Source organism: Salvelinus alpinus, chromosome 22 (assembly GCF_045679555.1).
Source record: "Salvelinus alpinus chromosome 22, SLU_Salpinus.1, whole genome shotgun sequence".
NCBI classification, from domain to species: domain Eukaryota; kingdom Metazoa; phylum Chordata; class Actinopteri; order Salmoniformes; family Salmonidae; genus Salvelinus; species Salvelinus alpinus.
In genome coordinates, this window is record NC_092107.1 from 14485509 (window position 1) to 14506975 (window position 21467).

General features: G+C 46.6%; 1 protein-coding gene across 4 annotated transcripts in view; it reads left to right on the forward strand.

Moving 5' to 3' along the window:
* Nucleotides 1-16353, forward strand: part of LOC139549071 (pleckstrin homology domain-containing family G member 3-like) — a 59267-nt gene extending 42914 nt beyond the window's left edge. Inside the window, exons 6-16 of one of the 4 annotated variants that reach the window (XR_011669826.1) lie at nucleotides 1056-1102; nucleotides 2857-3007; nucleotides 4692-4823; nucleotides 5147-5329; nucleotides 5546-5638; nucleotides 5745-5831; nucleotides 6042-6075; nucleotides 6206-6283; nucleotides 6597-6695; nucleotides 6933-7130; nucleotides 7330-7441. Coding sequence is in view for 3 of the 4 variants with exons in the window: in XM_071359178.1 (XP_071215279.1) it covers nucleotides 6254-6283; nucleotides 6597-6695; nucleotides 6933-7130; nucleotides 7330-7584; nucleotides 7791-9429; nucleotides 9727-10885; nucleotides 13377-15399 (5403 nt within the window). In the remaining variant the exon portion in view is untranslated. Of the gene's footprint in view, nucleotides 1-1055; nucleotides 1103-2856; nucleotides 3008-4691; nucleotides 4824-5146; nucleotides 5330-5545; nucleotides 5639-5744; nucleotides 5832-6041; nucleotides 6076-6205; nucleotides 6284-6596; nucleotides 6696-6932; nucleotides 7585-7790; nucleotides 9430-9726; nucleotides 10886-13376 lie in introns of those variants that run through there. The other 3 variants (XM_071359180.1, XM_071359178.1, XM_071359179.1) reach the window with 3 other exon arrangements.
* Nucleotides 16354-21467: the final 5114 nt, after the last annotated feature.

Genomic DNA, 21467 nt, shown 5'->3' on the forward strand with positions numbered 1-21467 from the left:
GCCCAAACCCCCTTATCCGGCAGGTCGCTATAGTTCTCTGCTATTGATTGGGCTACTGTTGTGGCCAATTATAGATGGCTGCGGAAATGCAGAGTACATTTGATTAATCCATTACCGGCAAGGTTATTCTGGGTTTTGCGATGCTTCTCTGAGCTAGACTAACCTCTCTAAACAGTGTGAGGACAACGGCCACTCGCTACCGCGGAGTGGAACGTGGGAAACGCAGTTCAAACGTGACCGTTTCTGCTTGGAATGAGGCCGTACGTGCTCTTAGTTTAGGTGCAGTAAGACACTGGGTCTGCATGGAGTCAGCTGTAGCCTGTAACAATTCACCATCTGCTAAGCTATGAATCTCAAACCCTATACCTGCTGGCCATATGTACGACTGAGTGGTAAAGACAAGTATACATACATACACAACTGTTTTGGAATGTAACATTCAGTTGACCTCACGGAACCATTATCTAAACCTACTTAAATATAAAATGCAATTATTTTCTCATTCCTTTGCTTTCTTAGATGAGATGTTTAGATGAGATGTTTAGATGAGATGTTTAGATGAGATGTTTAGATGAGATGTTTAGATGAGATATTTAGATGAGATGTTTAGATGAGATGTTTAGATGAGATGTTTAGATGAGATGTTTAGATGAGATGTTTAGATGAGATGTTTAGATGAGATGTTTAGATGAGATGTTTAGATGAGATGTTTAGATGAGATGTTTAGATGAGATGTTTAGATGAGATGTTTAGATGAGATGTTTAGATGAGATGTTTAGATGAGATGTTTCTTGGATGAGAATACATGTTTACATAAGTCAGGGAATGGGGTTTTGCTATGAGATAAAAACAAAGTGTTTATTTCTGAGTGAGACCTGGAGAATGACCCTCGTGTGAAGAGAGGTGTCATATGATCACAGGGGGTCTCTCAGATGGCAGTGATTTGTAGCAGAGGGAACATGGAGACCAACGCTCCGTGTCGCTGGTCTTTCTCACCTGTCTCTCTTCTCCCCACTAATGTAATCGTTTTTTTGGTTTCTCTTCCTCTTGTTTAGAGCGAAGCCTTCGACATATATACCCTGTACTGTATGAACTACCCCAAGTAAGTCACACAAACACACATGCACGCGCACACATGCACAGACAGACAGACAGACAGACAGACAGACAGACAGACAGACAGACAGACAGACACACACACACACACACACACACACACACACACACACACACACACACACACACACACACACACACACACACACACACACACACACACACACACACACACACACACACACACACACACACACACACAGCTATACTGATGTGCCCTCGGGGCTCTCATTTGACCTGGATCATTGAATGATAGCTATAGTGAAGTGACCTGGGGTGAGAATGGAATGAATTCAATACAGTGGACAAGTAAAGTTCAAAATACACATTTTCATGAGTTATTTCAATAAGTATACAATTGTATATGATGGTGGGGGGGAAAGAGTACAGTTGTAATCACCATCCTTTGTGGAGAGACATTAGTGAAAGGAAAATGACTTTTATGAACATTGAGCACATTTACATGCACCAGTAATAATTCGATATTAAACTGATTGTGGCAGTAGGTCAAGTATGGCATTAGTCGTGTAAACACCTCACTCTGCTGATCTCAATCGGAGTGCGGTCAAAACCGAAGTAAGCATAAGCCGATTAAAACACCTGATTTTCTGAATAATCTTTCATATTATTAGGACATGTAAACACCTTAATCAGCGTTCCAGCGGTGTATTTGATCTGTCCATGTGCCAGCCCCGGATAGCGGGGCCTCCCTCTTATGCGGCAGTGAAGTGAGTCCTGAAAAACTGAACGTATGCATCTTGTAAATAGTTTTGACATACAAAAGGTCTTTGCAAAAAATAACATGGCCACTGTGGTAGAACGTTTATTTTGATTAGCGATTTTGTGCATTAGCCTGATTTCAGATGTGTCATGTAAACAGGATTATTAGGGAAATCATTCTTCTTGAAATGCACGTCAACGTTTTAAACAAACTATTATATTAACCTGACTATCCACAATAATCACATTATTGTGTGCATGTAACCGTGCTCAGGGTCTTGATTAGCTTGAACTACTCAGTGGTCGGACAGACAAGTGAAACTAGGTGAATCCAATGAAAGACTATAGTGACTGATTTAATGATAGCGGTAAAGATGCGGTCACTGCTCAATCAGGATAACTTACAGTATATTGTGCGTGTGAAATACAAACATCACGGGCCTTTTAGAAGCAGCATCTTTCACGGCACATCAGTTCTAATCCCACGGGCCACTACTATTTGACTGGCAGATGTTTGAATAGCACTGGATCGCTGCCCGTCACCATGAAGATGTGGTGTTCTACATGTGCTCTGTATAAACAGCCTTTCATGTGTCTGTCACAGAGAACAGAAACAGAATTAGATTTGTTATGAGACTTCGACGGTGCCCTGACCCTGTACCTGAGCTGTGTGCATTCATCCACTGATGTCTTAAAAAGACCACGTTCGTAGCTCATCCGAAAAGATGCTGTTAACAGATATCAGAGCTTTTGCCTAAGAAAGACATCACAGTCGGACAGCAAGGCGAATGAAGCAGAATGTTCTAGTGGATGTAAAAAGTTGCGTTCTGACAAAAAGAGGCCCCTCTGAAGGGGGGACCGGAGGCATACGCTGAACACATTACTGTACGCTTCACCATAAGATGAAGTGCTGTCTGGCATAGCGATGAGCCAACTGATGAGTCTTACTGTGGACCCCCCCTCCTCTTCCACCCCCAACATCCACCTCTACCCCCACTCCTCCTGGATCTCTTTCCCCAGCTCGGTGGCTGTTCTGAGGGACTGCATGAAGAACAAGAGCCTGGTGGGCTTCTTCCACGAGAGGCAGACCACCCTGTGCCACTCCCTGCCCCTGGAGACCTACCTGCTGAAGCCAGTGCAGAGGATCCTCAAGTACCACCTCCTGTTGCAGGTCAGTATGGGTCATGGAGTGGGTCAGAGAGACAATATGATGATACTGATCCAATACTATCAATGTCAAAGTTATTCAGAGAATATGTACAACTCCTCTATATTGTACACAGAGAAAAGGTACAGGCCCCATTGTAGACTGTTTCCCTTCAATCCAAATCATCAGAAATCATCCTGCTTCTTACTCTGCACTCCTTGCCTTTATTGGTGTGTGATACTCAGCAGACCAAGGGTACAGCTAGCGAGTAAATGAAGCATAGAGATTCTGTGAAATGAAATAAGGATCCTATGTTTAAACGCACACTCACAACTCATGGCATTTAACTAGCTGTGTTTGGACACTGATCAACGACCTAGGGTTCTCTCTCCAGGCCCACCTCTGCGGTGGTATGTATGGGTAGCTGCAGCCCAATATGGTATGGGCGAGTGGGTGTGTCGAAAGGAGTATGGAAAGAGAATCAGCTCATTTCAAAGTTGATAAACCAGTGCGAATGAGGGAGTTATATTAACCTGAGCAACGGTGCACTGGTCTGTGGCCCCATTGGCCAGTGACATGAACGGGCAAAACGAACAATAATCTGTGCCGTTCTATCATGTTGTCAACAAGACAGCATGGTGCATCGTGCAGAAACATTACATCTCTTTTCCATAAAATATATGTTTGAATTTTCAAACTAGTTTTCATTTGGAAGGCAGATGAAGCGTTTTTATCAAAAGCAATCACTTTTGCATGTGAAAACAGAGAACTTTTTGAGAGAACTTTTCCGTGGGCTTTGAACGGAGCATCTTAATCACACCCGGGCCAGATAATCGAATCCCTTCATTGACTAGTGCACCGGTGTTGTGCGGAGCGGCTTGCCGACATGAGGTGCTTCCCACTGGGCAGCTGTACCACAGTGTTGCAGGCGGTAGCTAACGTGGCCATTTTGTTTTACCTCCTATGATTTTATTTCAAGTAGGATAGCAGCCTACACAAGAAATAACTCCTATTGAAAACCATCTAGATGTCAGCTTGATACAAACACACAGTCGGCAAAAACACCGAGACACAATGCCCTTCGCTCTCGCTTGCCAAGCACTACTGTCCCGCAACGGTGTGGGAAGTAGATGCCTAGTAGCCAATGTTAGGGTGACAGTCACAGTAAGAACACGCGTACAACGCCTATAAGCAACAACACACACATGATCAGTACTTTTAATAAAAAAATAAACAATCGTCAGTTTTATGACTGAAAATGTTAAATTACTGGTGTAAAACTAACAGTGAAATACAACCCAGACTCATCCTCTGGCTTCAAAACAGAAGTTCAAACTCTTGCGGTACAGTAGTTGCCTTGTTACTCCTTTCCTTTTGACACACCCACTCATACTCCGGCCGGTCGCCATATTGGGCTGCAGCTACCCCCTTCTCCTTATACTGACACTAACGCTTCGCACACACCGGCAGCATCATTGCGCAAAGTAGTACGCAGCATCATCTGGATGTGTATGTAACAAAAGTTTAACATTCCCCTCCTGCTACCATTTCTGTCAAGCCGTCTACGCATACAGTTTGACGTATACGTTGGATGTTCGATAAATCCAACGTATGCACCACACAGAACGCACTGCAACTGCCTCTGCACGCTGTCGGTGTGATCGAAGCATAATAGAAGCCTAACCTCACTATCGCCCCCGTGTGGCAGGAGCTGGCCAAACACTTTGATAAAAGTGACCCTGGCTACGAGGTGGTGGAGGATGCCATCATCACCATGACAGCCGTGGCCTGGTACATCAACGACATGAAGAGGAAGCAGGAGCACGCCGTCAGGCTGCAGGTATGGACCACCAGTCAGGCTCTGCTCAGTCACTCACTACAGCAGTTCTCATTGAAAATGTAACAAAGAAGTTAGCTTTTGTTGCTGATCATAATCTATGACTCTGAACTGGCTGTAGAGGTCAGAGGTTAAAAGTCAAAAGAGGTTAGAGGTCGCAGAGGTCTTTGGACACCTCAGTCTCCACTACATCTGGAGGTCTTTGGACACCTCCGTCTCCACTACATCTGGAGGTCTTTGGACACCTCCGTCTCGACTACTGTTTTTGAAGGTCAGAGGTCAAGCTTGGGTTAACACAAACACTGTTTTTCTTTTGGCTCTGGCAGGAGGTTGAGAGCTTGTTGACCAACTGGACAGGTCCAGACCTGAGTGGCTTTGGAGAGCTGGTGTTGGAGGGCGCCTTCAGGGTTCAACGGGTCAAGAAGGAGAGGGCATTCTTCCTCTTCGACAAGATGCTGCTTATCGCTAAAAAGAGGCTGGAGCATTTCATCTACAGCACCCACATATTTGTAAGTGACGTGCGGACACCGGAATGAATTGATCAGATTATTGTGTGTCTGTAAATGCTAGGAGCATGTATCATTAGAGATGACACCTACACCAATCAAAAAAGTATCATGTTTTCGTTTTTGATGCTTGATTCTCTATCATGTACTGACACCCTTATTTCCCCCCCACTGTCTTTCCTCTTGTCTTTCACTCTCTCTACCCTTCTCTCCCGTCAGTGCTGTAATCTTCTTCTCGTAGAAACCATGAAGGACCCCCTGTGTTTTAAGGTGTCCGATCAGACCATCCCCAAACAGCAGCACATTGTACAGGTACGAGTAAACCACTATCAAATTACAAGTGAACCACTATCAAAGAACAGGACATTGTATTGTGTCAGACCAGTGTACTTAAACTACCCTCCTACCCATGTTACAGACCAAGAACCAGGAGGAGAAACGCCTTTGGCTGCACTACCTCAAGAGACTGATAGTGGAGAACCATCTTGCCTCTCTACCCCAGAAGGTAAGGCTTATGGTACATTACTGTAAATGTTGCCGATATGAATGGCAATACTTTTCAGCCAATGTAACACTGAAGGCTGTGGCTAAACTGAAACAGAGAATATTGTAATCACTCTGTTAGGGTGTGCTTCCACCTTGTGGTTGTTTATAGTTACCGCAAACACTGTCACAAGTTGAGCAATCGTTGAAATACCATACATGTATTTTTCAGGCAAGGCAGGTACTCGGTGACAACTTCTGTCAATGTGAGTTTCATGTCATTTCAAACCATCATACATTCATACACCTACACTTTTCACTTTCAATTTACACTGTATTTGACACCAATTGTGCACAGTTTACAATCATGCACAACTCGCAATGTCTTTTTCACAGCTCCTCAGTTTGATCAGGATAATTTTAAAAAGTCATCTCCAAGATGCGATGAATACCATCGAGGGAGACGCCAATCAGGTCAGGACAAGCCATTCTTACCTGTAATGCACCTAGTATCTCATTTGTGTGTGAACGACTTTTTGTTTTCGTTCAAAACACTTTTATTTCTGTTGGATATCTTTACTGGTTTTAAGCACATTTTTTGTTACCCCAAAGTCGGATGAGGGTGATGGCTTCTTCTTTGTCATAAATCTAACAAATAACAAAGCCATTTTGCCATATGCCTGTCTGGTCTGTGTTTGCTGAGTTAAATTAATTCTGTGTGTGTGTGCGTGTATATGTGTGTATGTGTGTGTGGTGTATGTGTGTGTGTATGTGTGTGTATGTCCAGAGCCCCCAGAGTTCATCTACACCCCAGAGAAGGCCAAGAAGAGCCTTCCCCTGCTGCTGGAGGGGAATCTGTCCTATCGCCGCGGCAGGAGGCAGTCTGGTGAGACTTCATGTCTATAGTCCAGGACCTGTGTCCACAAAGCGTCTCAGAGTAGGAGTGCTGACCTGATCCTAGATCAGCACGCCTACTCTAAGACGCTTTATGAACAAGGGCCCAGAGAGGAATCACCCACTGCACAGCACATGGAGTAAACATACGGAGCTTGAAAATATGAATTCATAAATGTAATAATTGGAAATGACTCATTATTGAATGCTTATGGCTGTTTCTTTCCAGCTCCAACTAAAGACTTCGAAACAGCATATCATGGTGAGAATTTTCTTAAAGGATTTTTGTTTATCTTGTTTCCTTGTAGTGCTTCAGTCTGTCAGGGCTGAAAGATTTGGTACGTTTTTAATGGAAAGTAAACACACCCTTGTTTGTTTCCCCCCAACCATTCCTATCCTCCTCTCATGGAATCCAGTCTCTTCAAAGGTAAGCTTGATTCAGACTGGTTTCGCCCCTATCCACCCACACAACTGTCATGCACGTCATGCACATGGTATCTCATTTGCAAGAATGACTTGACAATAATTACTATGAGCAACGCCTTGTTGACAATGCTATCGAGTAGTACACCTTCCCTTCCTGACATTCTCCATCTCAGTGTTGATGTTCATGTCCATCTCCACAGGCTGGCAGCGAGGGGGAGCTGTGTCCTGGGGCAGATAGCCTGGGATCCTCAGGCAGCACCAACACCCTGGCCTCCTCTGTGATGGAGGTGGAGGCTGAGACAGAGCGGCCGGACCCCTGCCTGGGCCTGGAAGAGGAGGACCTACCCCCCCTGAGCGCCCCGCCCACACTCTCCATCACCGAGGAGATCATGCAGTTCATTAACCAGAGCCGCGTGCGAGAGGGCATGGCCGAACTCAAGTCTGACATAGTATGGGTGGGCTATACTGTCTTTCACAATTCACACACTATTAAACAGCTGCCATGGATTTGAAGCAACCTGTGTCACTTGTCTAGTCACTAGACGTTAGTGTCTAGTTTTATGAGCTATCGATTTAGTGCTGCATTACTTCCCCATGTACGTATAGTAGGAGCTGCGGGGATGACTGTCTTTGTTTTGTGTCTGTTTCTGTCTCTCCACAGGATTCACCCCTGGATGAGTCTCTGGAGGACCAAGCAACTGAGCCACATCCATGTCCACTTGCTCAGCAAGGAAATGACCTGCTGCTTGCTTCCCCTACGGAGGAGACTTACGAGTCGCAAGACCCCCATCCCAATAGTCCAGAGGAGATAACAGTGCAACTGGAGGAGCGCAGAACCAAAATGGAAGACCAAACTCTTCCACCGTGTCTGTCCAGGGAATCCTCAGAGGAGGGTGGTTGTGAAGAGGGAGAGTCAACACCTTTGCCAACTGATGTTATAGAGGAGAGGCCTCAGGAGGAGAGCACATCAGCCAAAGAAACCGGGACAGTTGGGGAAAGAAATGCCTCAGAGGTGGAGGACGAGCAAATGTTCGAAACCTCGACGCCACTCTCTCCTGTAAACCTCCCAGACGAAAGAGAGAGGGAGAAGGAACTCTGCTCTGACCTCCCCAACGAGAACAAGCCCTCAGAAGCTCCTCTCTCTGGCCCAGAGCAGACTGTACAGAGCCCTCTGGCGCCCAAGAAAGAGACCCAGCTCACCAAGTCCGACAGGCAGATCATCGAGAAGATCCGCAGCTACTACGAGGCGGCTGAGGCCGAGGCAGGAGAAGGTGACAGCAGCCCCACCCCCAGGAGAAACAGCTTCTCCCTCATCATCCCCACCGGCTTGGTCAAAGACTCCGTGTCCCGCTTTGCTGTCTTTGGCCACCAGGACAGCCTGTGTGACTCGGAGAGCGGGCGCTCCGATGGGGGGGCAGAACCAGAGCCTGAGTCAGAGCTGCCCTCCCCTCTTCCGTCAGTGCCTGACCAGGGAGAGGGAGCCCTCAGCCCAGACTGTTCCTCCACTTCTGCTGCTGGTTCCCAGGAAGAGCACAGCCAGGCACCAGGTCAGGGTGAGCCTGCTCTGGAGAAATGTAGCAGGTTTGAGCCAGGGAGTGAGCTGCCCTGCACAGAGCTGACGAAGGATTGGAAAGAGAAGGAGAAAGTAGGAGCCCCTGTTAGCACAGAGAGGGAAATCATACCAAACCTGTCAACAGACATCACCAAAGAGCCCTCATTCAGCGACGAAGCAGCCAAAGCGATCACAAAAGACCAGCAGGTAATCAATGGCCACGGACCAAGTCCAAGTGATCTAGACGCAGAACCTAAAGAGGCCCAGAAAGACTCCACTGTCCCTCCACCTACAGGTCTTCATGACAGTAAGACCGCCCCAGTGTCCCAGGCTGGGTGGGGTAGAATCAGAGACAGGAGCTCCCTCACTGGGAACCTAGAGGGCCTACCCAGCCAGATCAAGGTGGGCCGCTGGTCCCGCCACTGTAAGATGGTGTCCTCCAGCCGGACCCTGTACGAGGGAGCAGCGGTCGCAGACGTGGCGGGGATAGGCCTGTTCGAGGCCAGCCCCGGTGATCCATGTCTGGTGGAGAACTCAGAGAGAATCCTCAGTAAAGTTCAAATGCTGGCTCGAATGTACAGCGCCAAGGCCAGCATCATGAAGGTGCCACTTCACCACAAGAGGGTGTGTGAGGGTCGTGCACCGTGGACCGTCACCACCAGGCACAGTGTCCCTCCTCAGGCCCAGCCGCCACAGCAGCATCAGGAGGAGAAGATTACAGTAAAAAGAGCTCAGAGCCATTCCACTGGTCAGTACCTTTAACATCCTGTATAAATGGCTATGATTTGATTAGATAGTGTAATAGTGAGGATATCTAAAGACTTGCTGGTCTTATTGGTCTTATTGTTTAATTGAGTTGTTTTAGTAAGCACTGCTAAATAATGGAAGAACACATATAAACTGTGATTTACCATGTTTGATAGTGAAAGTAAAGCCTTCACATGGTTGGTCAGGAAACACAACAAATAAAACGTGACATGCAAAGCCTCCATATTGTGTATCAGTGAATGACAGTGTTTGGGATGTTTTTTGGGGGGTTTTACAGGTTGCCAGGAGATGACTTCAGTTTCCTCAGAACCCCAGCTCTTTGGCCACGTCCTTGTCAGCGAACAGCTGTCCCCCACCTACCGCCAGCAAGAGAACAGCTGCGCCCTGTCCGGACTCAGGGACATTGTTTCCAACCTGGGATCCACATCCATTGCCTCTCCCACCTCCTCCCCTCTGACCACCCCATCAAAAACCACGCAGGTTGGGCCTGAGGAGGTAGTGACTACTGCTGTGGAGGGGAAGCTTATGGAGAACCAGTCTGAGGAAGTAATCTCAGGAGCTGAGATGCGAAGGCCTCACCCCAAGAGGGCCTCCCCAGTCCAGGAAGGCCCCATCCAAGGGGTAGGGGTGGAGGTTCCAGCTGATGGTTATCCAGGGACCCCAGAGAGGTCTGTGAATCTCAGCAGGACTTGGGTTGAGCAGAAAGGACATAATCTGTACTCCATTAGGGAAGATCCTGCTCTGGGGGCAGCAGCAGCCTCTTTAGCAGACCCATGTGGGAACCAAGACAGGTCTCCAGGGGTTGGAGCTGCAGAGGAGCTGCTGAAGACCATTCAACAGCAGGCTCCAACTGAACCAGAGACAAGCCAGGTGGTGAAGCCAGACGAAGCCAGTTTAAACACCAAGATAATGTCGCCTTATGTGGCCAGTGGGGCTGAGAGGGGGAGTTCACCCCAGATGGCCCCTGGTCATCAAAGCAAAGCTGAATCCACCAAAGCCAAGTCACAAGATGGCACTCTAGATGATCGGGATGTTTCACCTGCAGCACCAAAGATTTCCACTCACATCTCCGACACATCTCCCACACAACAGAGGTCCATCTCTGGGCTAACTGAGGGGTCAAACCCCTTAGTGTGGCGTGCCACTCAGTCAGCTATGACTGAACCCATGCAAGCAACACATACATCTGGTCAGAGAGTCAAGGACAGTCAAGTCCCAGAGGATTCCAAAGGAAAAGAGGGGGACATGGTTCCCCGTCCGTGGTCATCGCTCCAAAGCCTGATGCCTACACCTCCGCCAGGGGTGCAGTTCTCTGACTGTCTGCCTAAGTTCACCAGCCAAAGACCACCCAACCTGCACCTGCCCACTACCAAGGGCAGAAGGAGCCTTCCTATCAATTGGAACGGATCAAACAACGCCACACTCCCCAGCCAAAGGTACAGTATTTAATAGGACTTAATACAGTAGTAACACAATTTCACCAGTCCATAGCTTCATTCTTCCCCTAAGAGTTCTTGTAGATAATAGGCAGAATCTACTACATACCCTAAACCGATTTGTGAAGGTGATGGGGGCAAAATGTAAAACTGGAGAAAGATTAAAGGAATGCGCCTCTGACCGGAAGTGTGCAAATACTGTTTCCTGTTTCGCCACTAAGAGTTCTGAAAGAAATTCGATGAATCAGATAAAACAGTGTTATTCACAGAGTAGATGGAAAGAAAGCATTTTACAGTGCCTTCATAAAGTATTCATACCTCTTGACTTATTCCACATTTAGTTGTGTTACAGCCCAAATTCAAAATGGATTAAATTCCTTTTCTTCTCACCCATCTACACACAGTAACCCATAATCACAAAGTGAATACGTTTTTAGAAAGTTTAGCAAATTTATAAAAAATGATATACAGAAATATCCAATTTACATAAGTATTCATACCTCTGAGTCAATACATGTTAGAATCACCTTTGGCAGCAATTACAGTGGCGAGTCTTTCTGGGTAAGTCTCTAAGACCTTTGCACAACTGGATTGTAGAATACTTGCTAATTATTCTTTTAAAATTCTTCAAGCTCTGTCAAGTTGGTTGTTGATCATGGCTAGACAGCTATTTTCAAGTCTTGCCATTGATTTTCAAGCTGATTTAAGTCAGAACTGGAACTAGGCCACTCAGAAGCATTCAATGTTGGTAAGCAACACCAGTGTTTTAGGTTATTGTCCTGCTGAAAGGTGAATTTGTCTCAGTGTCTTTTGGAAATCAGACTGAATTAGGTTTTCCTCTAGGGTTTTGCTTGTGCTTAGCTCTATTCCGTTTATTTTAATTTTTAAAAAACTCCCTAGTGCTTGCCGATGACAAGTCTACCCATAACATGATGCAGCCACCATGCTTGAAAATATGAAGACTGGTACTCAGTGATGTGTTGTGTTGAATTTGCCCCAAACATAACGCTTTGTATTCAGGACATAAAGTTAATTTCTTACCCACATTTTTTGCAGTATGACTTTAGTGCCTTATTGCAAACAGGATGCATGTTTTGAAATACTTTTTATTCTGTACAGGCTTCCTTCTTTTCACTCTATTATTTAGGTTAGTATTGTGGAGTAACTACAATATTCTCTTATCACAGCCATTAGACTCTGTAAAATCACCAAATCCCTGAGCGGTTTCTTTCCTCTCCGGCAACTGAGTTAGGAAGGACGCCTGTATCTTTGTAGTGACTGGGTGTATTGATACACCATTCAAAGTGTAATTCATAACTTCACCATGCTCAAAGGGATAGTCAATGTCTGCTTTTTTAATCCATCTACCAATAGGGGCTCTTTGCGAAGCATTGGAAAACCTCCCTAGTCTTTGTGGTTGAATCTGTGTTTGAAATTCACTGCTCGATTTAGGGACCTTACAGATCATTGAAATCATGTTGAACACTATTATTGCACACTATTAGTCCATGCAACTTATTATGTGACTTGTTAAGCACATTTTTAGTCCTGAACTTATTTAAGGGGTTGAATACTTATTAACTCAAGACATTTCAGCTTTTCATTTTTTATTAATTTGTAAACATTTCTAAATGCATAATTCCACTTGTATATTATGGGGTATTGAGTGTAGGCCAGTTACAAAAAATCTAAATTTGATCAATTTTAAATTCAGGCTGTAACACAACAAAATGTGAAAAAAGTCAAGGGGTGTGAATACTTTGTGAAGGCACTGTAGATGCAAAGTATGTGAGAAGGCCCCTGACATGGAAATCACTGTGTTTTGTCATGAATGTCCATCGCTTTAGAGGTCGCATCGAGTGGGAAAATGTTCAAGAGTTCCTATTTGGCTGTATAATAAAAATAAAAGTAATTGATTTATTTTATTTTGTGTACATCGCAGCTAAGAGCTAAATTGCATATAGAAATGTACTAACGTACTATCAAAGTAGCTTATTTTCACAAAACTGAGTAATCGCTGCCTGCACTCCTGTCCTCTCCTCTCAATTTTGCTTCTCCTCAAGCCAAGCCAAGTTTTGTGGCAGTGGCATTTATCAGTCCCTCCAGGGTTTCACAGGGATTTTTAGTGATAATATGCATGGCAATATGCGATGATTTAGTTGAATTTGTAGCGAAAATGCACTGACGAGGAAAAAAGTTTGTTAACGTGTGGCTTGATTGAAACATATTATGTGGTAAAAGTGCAATGATTGGTTGAAATTCCGAGCCCTCTTTTTGTACTGCGTTGATGGGTCAGTTCTATGCGATAACATTGGGATGATTTGGCTTTTCTATGCTGAAATAGTGCAGTGATTGGTCAAATTTGCAACCCCTCGCATATTGTGTGTGAAATTGTTGATTTTGCATAACAAATTGCCATCACAGAATCCTGGAGGGACTGATTAATCAAGTCTATTCATTTCCTCTTCTCTATGCTTTCCTTTGGTTATAGACTACCACCTTCTCCACTGAGGTCCAGAGAGCCAGTCCAGGATCCATTACTCCCATCCATCCATGCATCAGGGTTGTCCCCCGTCAGAAGGCCTTCCTCCCAGGCCTCACTGGAGAGATCAGCCACCATGCTTCCAGGCATTGGCCAACCCATGGATGCCAAGCCCCCCTCTGCCTTCAGCCCCAGTCTCCACCAGCACTCTCCCTCCCCCATCAAGGGACTCCCCTGCTCCTCTCCCACCCCTTCTGCCTTGACCAAGTCCCTGGCTGCCTCCTGCATCAGCCAGTCCATCAGCCAGAGTCTGGCCAGGAACAACGCTCGCCTCCAGGACCAGGCCACCCCTCCCCCAGACAGTCCAGCCCCTCTGGCTCCCGCTCCCACTGCATCCCCACTCAGGATGAGGTCTCCCTCCCCCAAACTCACCTCTGGCCCCAGCGGCCCCCCTCTGAGCCCTGGCTATGCCCATGCTTCTTACTCCAGAGATGGGAGCCAGCCACCTAAATGTCCCCCTTCCCCTCTCCGGTCTACTTCACTCCGCTCCAGCCCATGCGCATCCACAGCCCCAGCCCTGTCCCCCCCACCGTACCGCAGCCAGCGCTCAGTCTCCCCAGCCCCCCCAGTCAGCCTGCATCACATCGCCTCTTCCTCTGCCTCTCCCCGGCCCAGGCCTGCTGCCCTACACCAGCCACGTCATATTGGTTTGAATGGAAACAGCAACAACAATAATAACAATAACACCACTAACGGAGGATGGGTCGCGAATCACCGGAAGCCACCGTTAGCGAGTGCCAATAGTATACCCCATCCCCATGATCTTCTTTGGAGTGGTTCTACTCACACACTCAACAGGGTGGCAAGGCCCTTCTCTGCCTCGGAGCCCAGCTCACGAGTGCAGTCCCCGTCCCCCTCTCCCTCCCCATCTCCATTCAGCAGGATCTGCTCCCCTCCCCCAGTCCAGAATCACACAGGCCCCCTGATGAACAAGCCCCCCAACCCTAGAAGCACCCGGGCAGGAGGGGCTTGCCCCTTCAATCACCTGGGCCTCTCCCTGGAGCTCCCCAGGGCCTCCTCAGCCTGCTCCTCAGGCATAACCTCCCCTCCGCCCATTGGGGTTCCTGCCAATGTCTGGGGAGTCGCCGCTCCTCAGCCGCGGAAGGCCAAATTAGCATTTCCTGTCTCCTCCATAGCCTCACCCACATGGATAGATGTTTTCCCCCCCTCCATTCAGAGAAGCTCCAACACCACCTCCCCTCCCCCATCTGGTTTCTCCCCATGCTCTCCAACCCATTCTCAGAACCTGCGGAGGACCAAGGGAAGCAGCCTGCCCTTCCTTAGCCTGGCTGACCGACCACCCAGTCCAGTCAGGAATGGGAGGGGGTCTTGGGGAGAGAGCGGAGGGCGCAGGTCTGTGGGTGCGGAGCAGGAGTCTGGGTTGATAAGCCCCCGAGGGGGATCCTGCTCCTACAGCAGCTCCTACAGTGGCTCCCCATCCTGCCTCAGCCCCGGGGCCTTGTCCCCTGTCAGACTGGCCCCTGGGAAGAGCACCCACGGCGAGCAACACTTCACCAGCATTGCTTGGCCCGACGTGCGAGAACTCCTGACCAACTATGACAGTGGGGACAGCCCTGACCAGAGTGCTCCGACCTCCCCTGTCTGGCCTCAGGATGAATGGGGTGACCCAGACCTTGGGGAGGACAGTTGCCGGAGCCGCCTGATCTGTGCCTATGTGCCTCGGGCCTCCCCAGCCCCAGACATGGGCGTGCCCATCCAGTACCCTCACAGGAGTGAGCCAAAGCCAGAGGACACCTCAATGCAGGCAGCCAAAATAACTCTAAAGACTAGCTATGCTACCACTGTGAACCTGCAGATTGCTGGCAGTGGACGTATCACTTCCTTCAGCAACACCCAGGTGAGCCTTAACCAGACCTTAGCCCCTGTGGTAGACAGCCAGGGCAGACGGAGGGTCAGCATCAATGCCTGCAACCTTACCCTTCCCGTTCCCCAGAACTGCAAGAGGCTGTGAGGAGCTACGACTGGGGAACTCCTCCAAGGTGCCTTATGCCTCACTGAAAGTCTAAATAGGCACTTTACCCTGAAACAGTGGTGTTCATCGGGATCCTATGAGATATAACTCCAGGTAATATGGTAATGAATTACATTAGACTTAATTGGACAGTAGACTGAATCACCTGTTCTTCCAGATGACAATCTGACAATGTCAGGGATTCTGCAACCAACCCCACATATCATCGTTCGGCCACCTATATCCCTGTCCAACAGGACACCGACTGAACCCACAGACAAATAGTTTGCCAGTGTCCTTTTTCTTAGTCTTTTTGTTGTTTGTTGTTTCAAAATAAATTCAGTTTATTCTGTTAAACAAAAAAACTATGTCTCGTTTATCAAACTCCTATGTTTGTGCTTGTGGCTGGCATGGTAAAAATGGTCAATTCTTTTTATTTATGAACTAGTCTTATTTTGTCTGCATTTCTGGCACTTAATTTGATGTCTTTATTTTGCACAATGTCCTCAGCTGTGTGTGTAGTTAAGACGTGTCTGTGAAGGTAGCTTTTATTTCAGACCAAATCATGATGTTGATGTTTTTATGTGTTCTTTCCTATGTCGTTTTATCAGTGGTTCATGTTGAAAAAATACATGATTTATTTGGTTACACAAGAGCAGAAAATAAGGGAAAATAAGAGCAACAAATTTCAGGGAAAACAAAGTGCAAGAAAATGAATGGTGACAACCAACATGCATTTTTATTGCTACACAACACAGTGTCTTCAGGCTACATTGGCCCGTTTTGATAGGACTATGCTAACTACTTTTTTAAGTACAGTATTTAAATATCAGATTTGAAATTATGTTAACTCCTGTGGTCAAAAGACTCAAAGAACAACCACTGTGTCTATTACTGATGTGCATTTCAGTTATTTGTACTCCAATAATAATAAAAAAAATATTAAAGACCCTTTGATGTTGTCTGTCTCCTTTATAAATCCTCCAATTATACATTATGATATTGATTAGTCAATATCCTGGAAAACATAGCTATTGTTGTGGAAATGCACCACTAAGGACTCAAATTCAAAGTAAATTAAGAAATCTTCATTATCACGGCCTGGAGAGGTTCACGAACTCAATACAAGTCCAATGAGAACTCTGAAAAGGGGGTTCCCTTTCAATCCTTATATACTGCTACACATACAAGTTATATAACCATGATTTACATTATTCATCATTAACGTTGATTCCTGCATGTGACTGACTGATACCTGACGAGGCTTCTTCTCTCAAAGCTGAGACCTTGTATCGCGTATTTAGTCCCAGATATTTAAAATAATAATTATTTCACCTTTATTTAACCAGGTAGGCCAGTTGAGAACAAGTTCTCATTTACAACTGCGACCTGGCCATGATAAAGCAAAGCAGTGCGACAAAAACAACACAGAGTTACACATGGGATAAACAATTGTACAGTCAATAACACAATAGAAAAATCTGTATACAGTGTGTGCAAATGAAGTAAGGAGGTAAGGCAATAAATAGGCCAATAGTGGCGAAGTAATTACAATTTAGCAATTTACACTGGAGTGATATGTGCAGATGAGGATGTGCAGGCAGAAATACTGGTGTGCAAAAGAGCAGAAAAACAAAAACAAATATGGGGATGAGGTAGGTACTTGGTTGGATGGGCTATTTACAGATGGGCTGTGTACAGCTGCAGCGATCGGTAACCTGCTCTGACAGCTGACGCTTAAAGTTAGTGAGGGAGATAGAAGTCTCCAACTTCAGTGATTTTTGCAATTCATTAAAATCATTGGTAGCAGAGACCTGGAAGGAAAGGCGGCCAAAGGAGGTGTTGGTTTTGGGGATGACCAGTGAAATATACCTGCTGGAGCGCGTGCTACAGGTGGGTGTTGCTATGGTGACCAGTGAGCTGAGATAAGGCAGAGCTTTACCTAGCAAAGACTTATAGATGACCTGAAGCCAGTGGGTCTGGCGACGAATATGTAGCGAAGACCAGCCAATGAGAGCATGCAGGTCACAGTGGTGGGTGGTATATGGGGCTTCAGTGACAAAACGGATGGCACTGTGATAGACTGCATCCAATTTGCTGAGTAGAGTGTTGGAGGCTATTTTGTAAATGACATCGCCGAAATCAAGGATTGGTAGGATAGTCAGTTTTACGAGGGTATGTTTGGCAGCATGCGTGAAGGAGGCTATTTTGTAAATGACATCGCCGAAATCAAGGAATGGTAGGATAGTCGGTTTTACGAGGGTATGTTTGGCAGCATGCGTGAAGGAGGCTTTGTTGCGGAATAGGAAGCCGATTCTAGATTTAACTTTGGATTGGAGATGCTTAATGTGAGTCTGGAAGGAGAGCTTACAGTCTAGCCAGACACCAAGGTATTTATAGTTGTCCACATATTCTAAGTCAAAACCGTCCAGAGTAGTGATGCTAGTCAGGCGGGCGGGTGAGGGCAGCGATCGATTGAAGAGTATGCATTTCATTTTACTAGCATTTAAGAGCAGTTGGAAGCCACGGAAGGAGTGATGTATGGTGTTGAAGCTCGTTTGGAGGTTTGTTTAAACAGTGTCCAAAGAAGTGCCAGAAGTATACAGAATGGTGTCGTCTGCGTAGAGGTGGATCAAAGAATTACCCGCAGCAAGAGCGACATCATTGATATATACAGAGAAAATAGTCAGCCCAAGAATTTAACCCTGTGGCACCACCATAGAGACACCAAGGATGTTGAGTCTGCCGATAAGAATACGGTGATTGACAGAGTCGAAAGACTTGGCCTGGTCGATGAAGACTGCACAGTACTGTCTTTTATCGATGACGGTTATGATATCGTTTAGGACCTTGAGCGTGGCTGAGGTCCAACAGTGACCAGCTCGGAAACCAGATTGTATAGCGGAGAATGTACGGTGGGATTCGAAATGGTCGGTGATCTGTTTGTTCACTTGGCTTTTGAAGACTTTGGAGAGGCAGGGTAGGATGGATATAGGTCATATATAATCAAGATGGCGCCGATAGATAGGGCAGCCGTGCTTCTAGCTCCTAAGCAACTTTGCAGTATTTTGTTTTTATGTGTTATTTCTTACATTATTAGCCTAGAAAATCTTTTGTGTTACATACAACCGGAAAGAACTTTTGGATATCAAAGCATCGGTAAATCCCCAGCATTACCAGCATTACGACCAGGAATACGACATTCCCAAATTGGATCCTTTGTTCGTACCCCCCAGAACAATTGAACTGATCCAAAACACTACCTGGCGGAGAAGAGGTAGTTCGACTCAGGAGGCATGCACACCACCCACCGCTTCCGAGTATATTACTCGCTAAAGTTCAGTCTCTGGATAATAAAGTTGACGAGCTCAGGGTGAGGATCTCCTTCCAGAGACACATCAGGGATTGTAACATACTCTGTTTCACGGAAACATGGCTCTCTTGGGATATACTGTCTGAGTACGTACAGCCAGTTGGGTTCTCAGTTCATCGCACAGAATGGAATAAAGATTTATTCGGGAAGAAGAAGGGCGGGGGTGTATGTTTCATGATTAACTACTCATAGTGTGATTGTGATAACATACAGAAACTCATGTCCTTTTATAAACCCAACCTAGAATACCTCACAATCAAATGCTGACCGTATTACCTGCCAAGAGAATTCTCTTCCGTTATAGTCACAACCGTGTATATTCCCCCTCAAGCCGATACTACGACAGCCCTCAAAGAACTACACTGGACTCTATGCAAACTGAAAACCACATATCCTGAAGCAGCATTTATTGTTGCCGAGGATTTTAACTAGCTAAGCTAATCTGAGGAAAATGCTACCGAAGTTCTACCAACACATTGACTGTAGCACTCGCTCTGAGAAAACATTGGACCACTGCTACTCAACTTTTCGAAATGCTTACAAGGCCCTCCCCCGCCCTCACCTTCGGCAAATCTGATCATGACTCCATTTTTCTCCCCCCTTCCTATAGGCATAAACTCAAACAGGAAGGACCCGTGCTACGCACTATTCAATGCTGGTCTGACCAATCGGAATCCATGCTTCAAGATTGTTTTGATCACGCGGACTGGGATATGTTCCAGGTAGCCTCTGAGAATAATATAGGTGAATACATGGATACGGTGACTGAGTTTATCAGGAAATGTATAGGAGATGTTGTACCCACTGTGACTATTTAAACCTACCCAAACCAGAAACCGTGGCTAGATAGCAGCAATCGCACAAAACTGAACGCGCGAACAACCGCATTTAACCATGGCAAGGTGACTGGGAATATGGCAGAATATAAACAATGTAGCTATTCTCTCCGTAAAGGCAATCAAAAAGGGAAAACCTCAGTACAGAGACAAAGTGGAGTCGGAATTCAATGGCTCAGACACGAGACATATGTGGCAGGGTCTACAGACAATCACGGATTACAAAAAGAAAACCAGCCCCGTCGCGGACCAGGATGTCTTGCTCCCAGACAGACTAAATCACTTTTTTGCTCGCTTTGAGGACAATACAGTGCCACTGACACGGCCCGCTACCAAAACCTGCGGGCTCTCCTTCACTGCAGCCGAGGTGAGAGAAAACATTTAAACGTGTTAACCCTCGCAAGGCTGCAGGCCCAGACGGCATTCCCAGCCGCGTGCTCAGAGCATGCGTAGACCAGCTGGCTGGTGTGTTTACGGACATATTCAATCAATCCTTATCCCAGTCTGCTGTTCCCACATGCTTCAAGAGGGCCACCATTGTTCCTGTTCCCAAGAAAGCTAAGGTAACTGAGCTAAACGACTACCGCCCCGTAGCACTCACTTCCGTCATCATGAAGTGCTTTGAGAGACTAGTCAAGGACCATATCACCTCCACCCTACCTGACACCCTAGACCCACTCCAATTTGCTTACCGACCCAATAGGTCCACAGACGACGCAATCGCAACCACACTGCACACTGCCCTAACCCATCTGGACAAGAGGAATACCTATGTGAGAATGCTGTTCATCGACTACAGCTCAGCATTTAACACCATAGTACCATCCAAACTCGTCATCAAGCTCGAGACCCTGGGTCTCGACCCCGCCCTGTGCAACTGGGTACTGGACTTCCTGACAGGCCGCCCCCAGGTGGTGAGGGTAGGTAACAACATCTCCACCCCGCTGATCCTCAACACTGGGGCCCCACAAGGGTGCGTTCTGAGCCCTCTCCTGTACTCCCTGTTCACCCACGACTGCGTGGCCATGCACGCCTCCAACTCAGTCATCAAGTTTGAGGACGACACTACAGTGGTAGGCTTGATTACCAACAACGACGAGACGGCCTACAGGGAGGAGGTGAGGGCCCTCGGAGTGTGGTGTCAGGAAAATAACCTCACACTCAACGTCAACAAAACAAAGGAGATGATTGTGGACTTCAGGAAACAGCAGAGGGAGCACCCCCCTATCCACATCGACGGGACAGTAGTGGAGAGGGTAGTAAGTTTTAAGTTCCTCGGTGTACACATCACGGACAAACTGAATTGGTCCACCCACACAGACAGCGTTGTGAAGAAGGCGCAGCAGCGCCTCTTCAACCTCAGGAGGCTGAAGAAATTCGGCTTGTCACCAAAAGCACTCACAAACTTCTACAGATGCACAATCGAGAGCATCCTGTTGGGCTGTATCACCGCCTGGTACGGCAACTGCACCGCCCACAACCGGAAGGCTCTCCAGAGGGTAGTGAGGTCTGCCCAACCTATCACCGGGGGCAAACTACCTGCCCTCCAGGACACCTACAGCACCCGATGTCACAGGAAGGCCAAAAAAAGATAATCAAGGACAACAACCACCCGAGCCACTGCCTGTTCACCCCGCTATCATCCAGAAAGCGAGGTCAGTACATGTGCATCAAAGCTTGGAACAAGAGACTGAAAATCAGCTTCTATCTCTAGTCCATCAGACTGTTAAATAGCACCTTAGAGGCTGCTGCCCTATATATATAGACTTGAAATCACTGGCCAATTTAAAAATGGAACACTTGTCACTTTAATACTGTTTACATATTTTGTATTACTCGCCTCATATGTATATACTGTA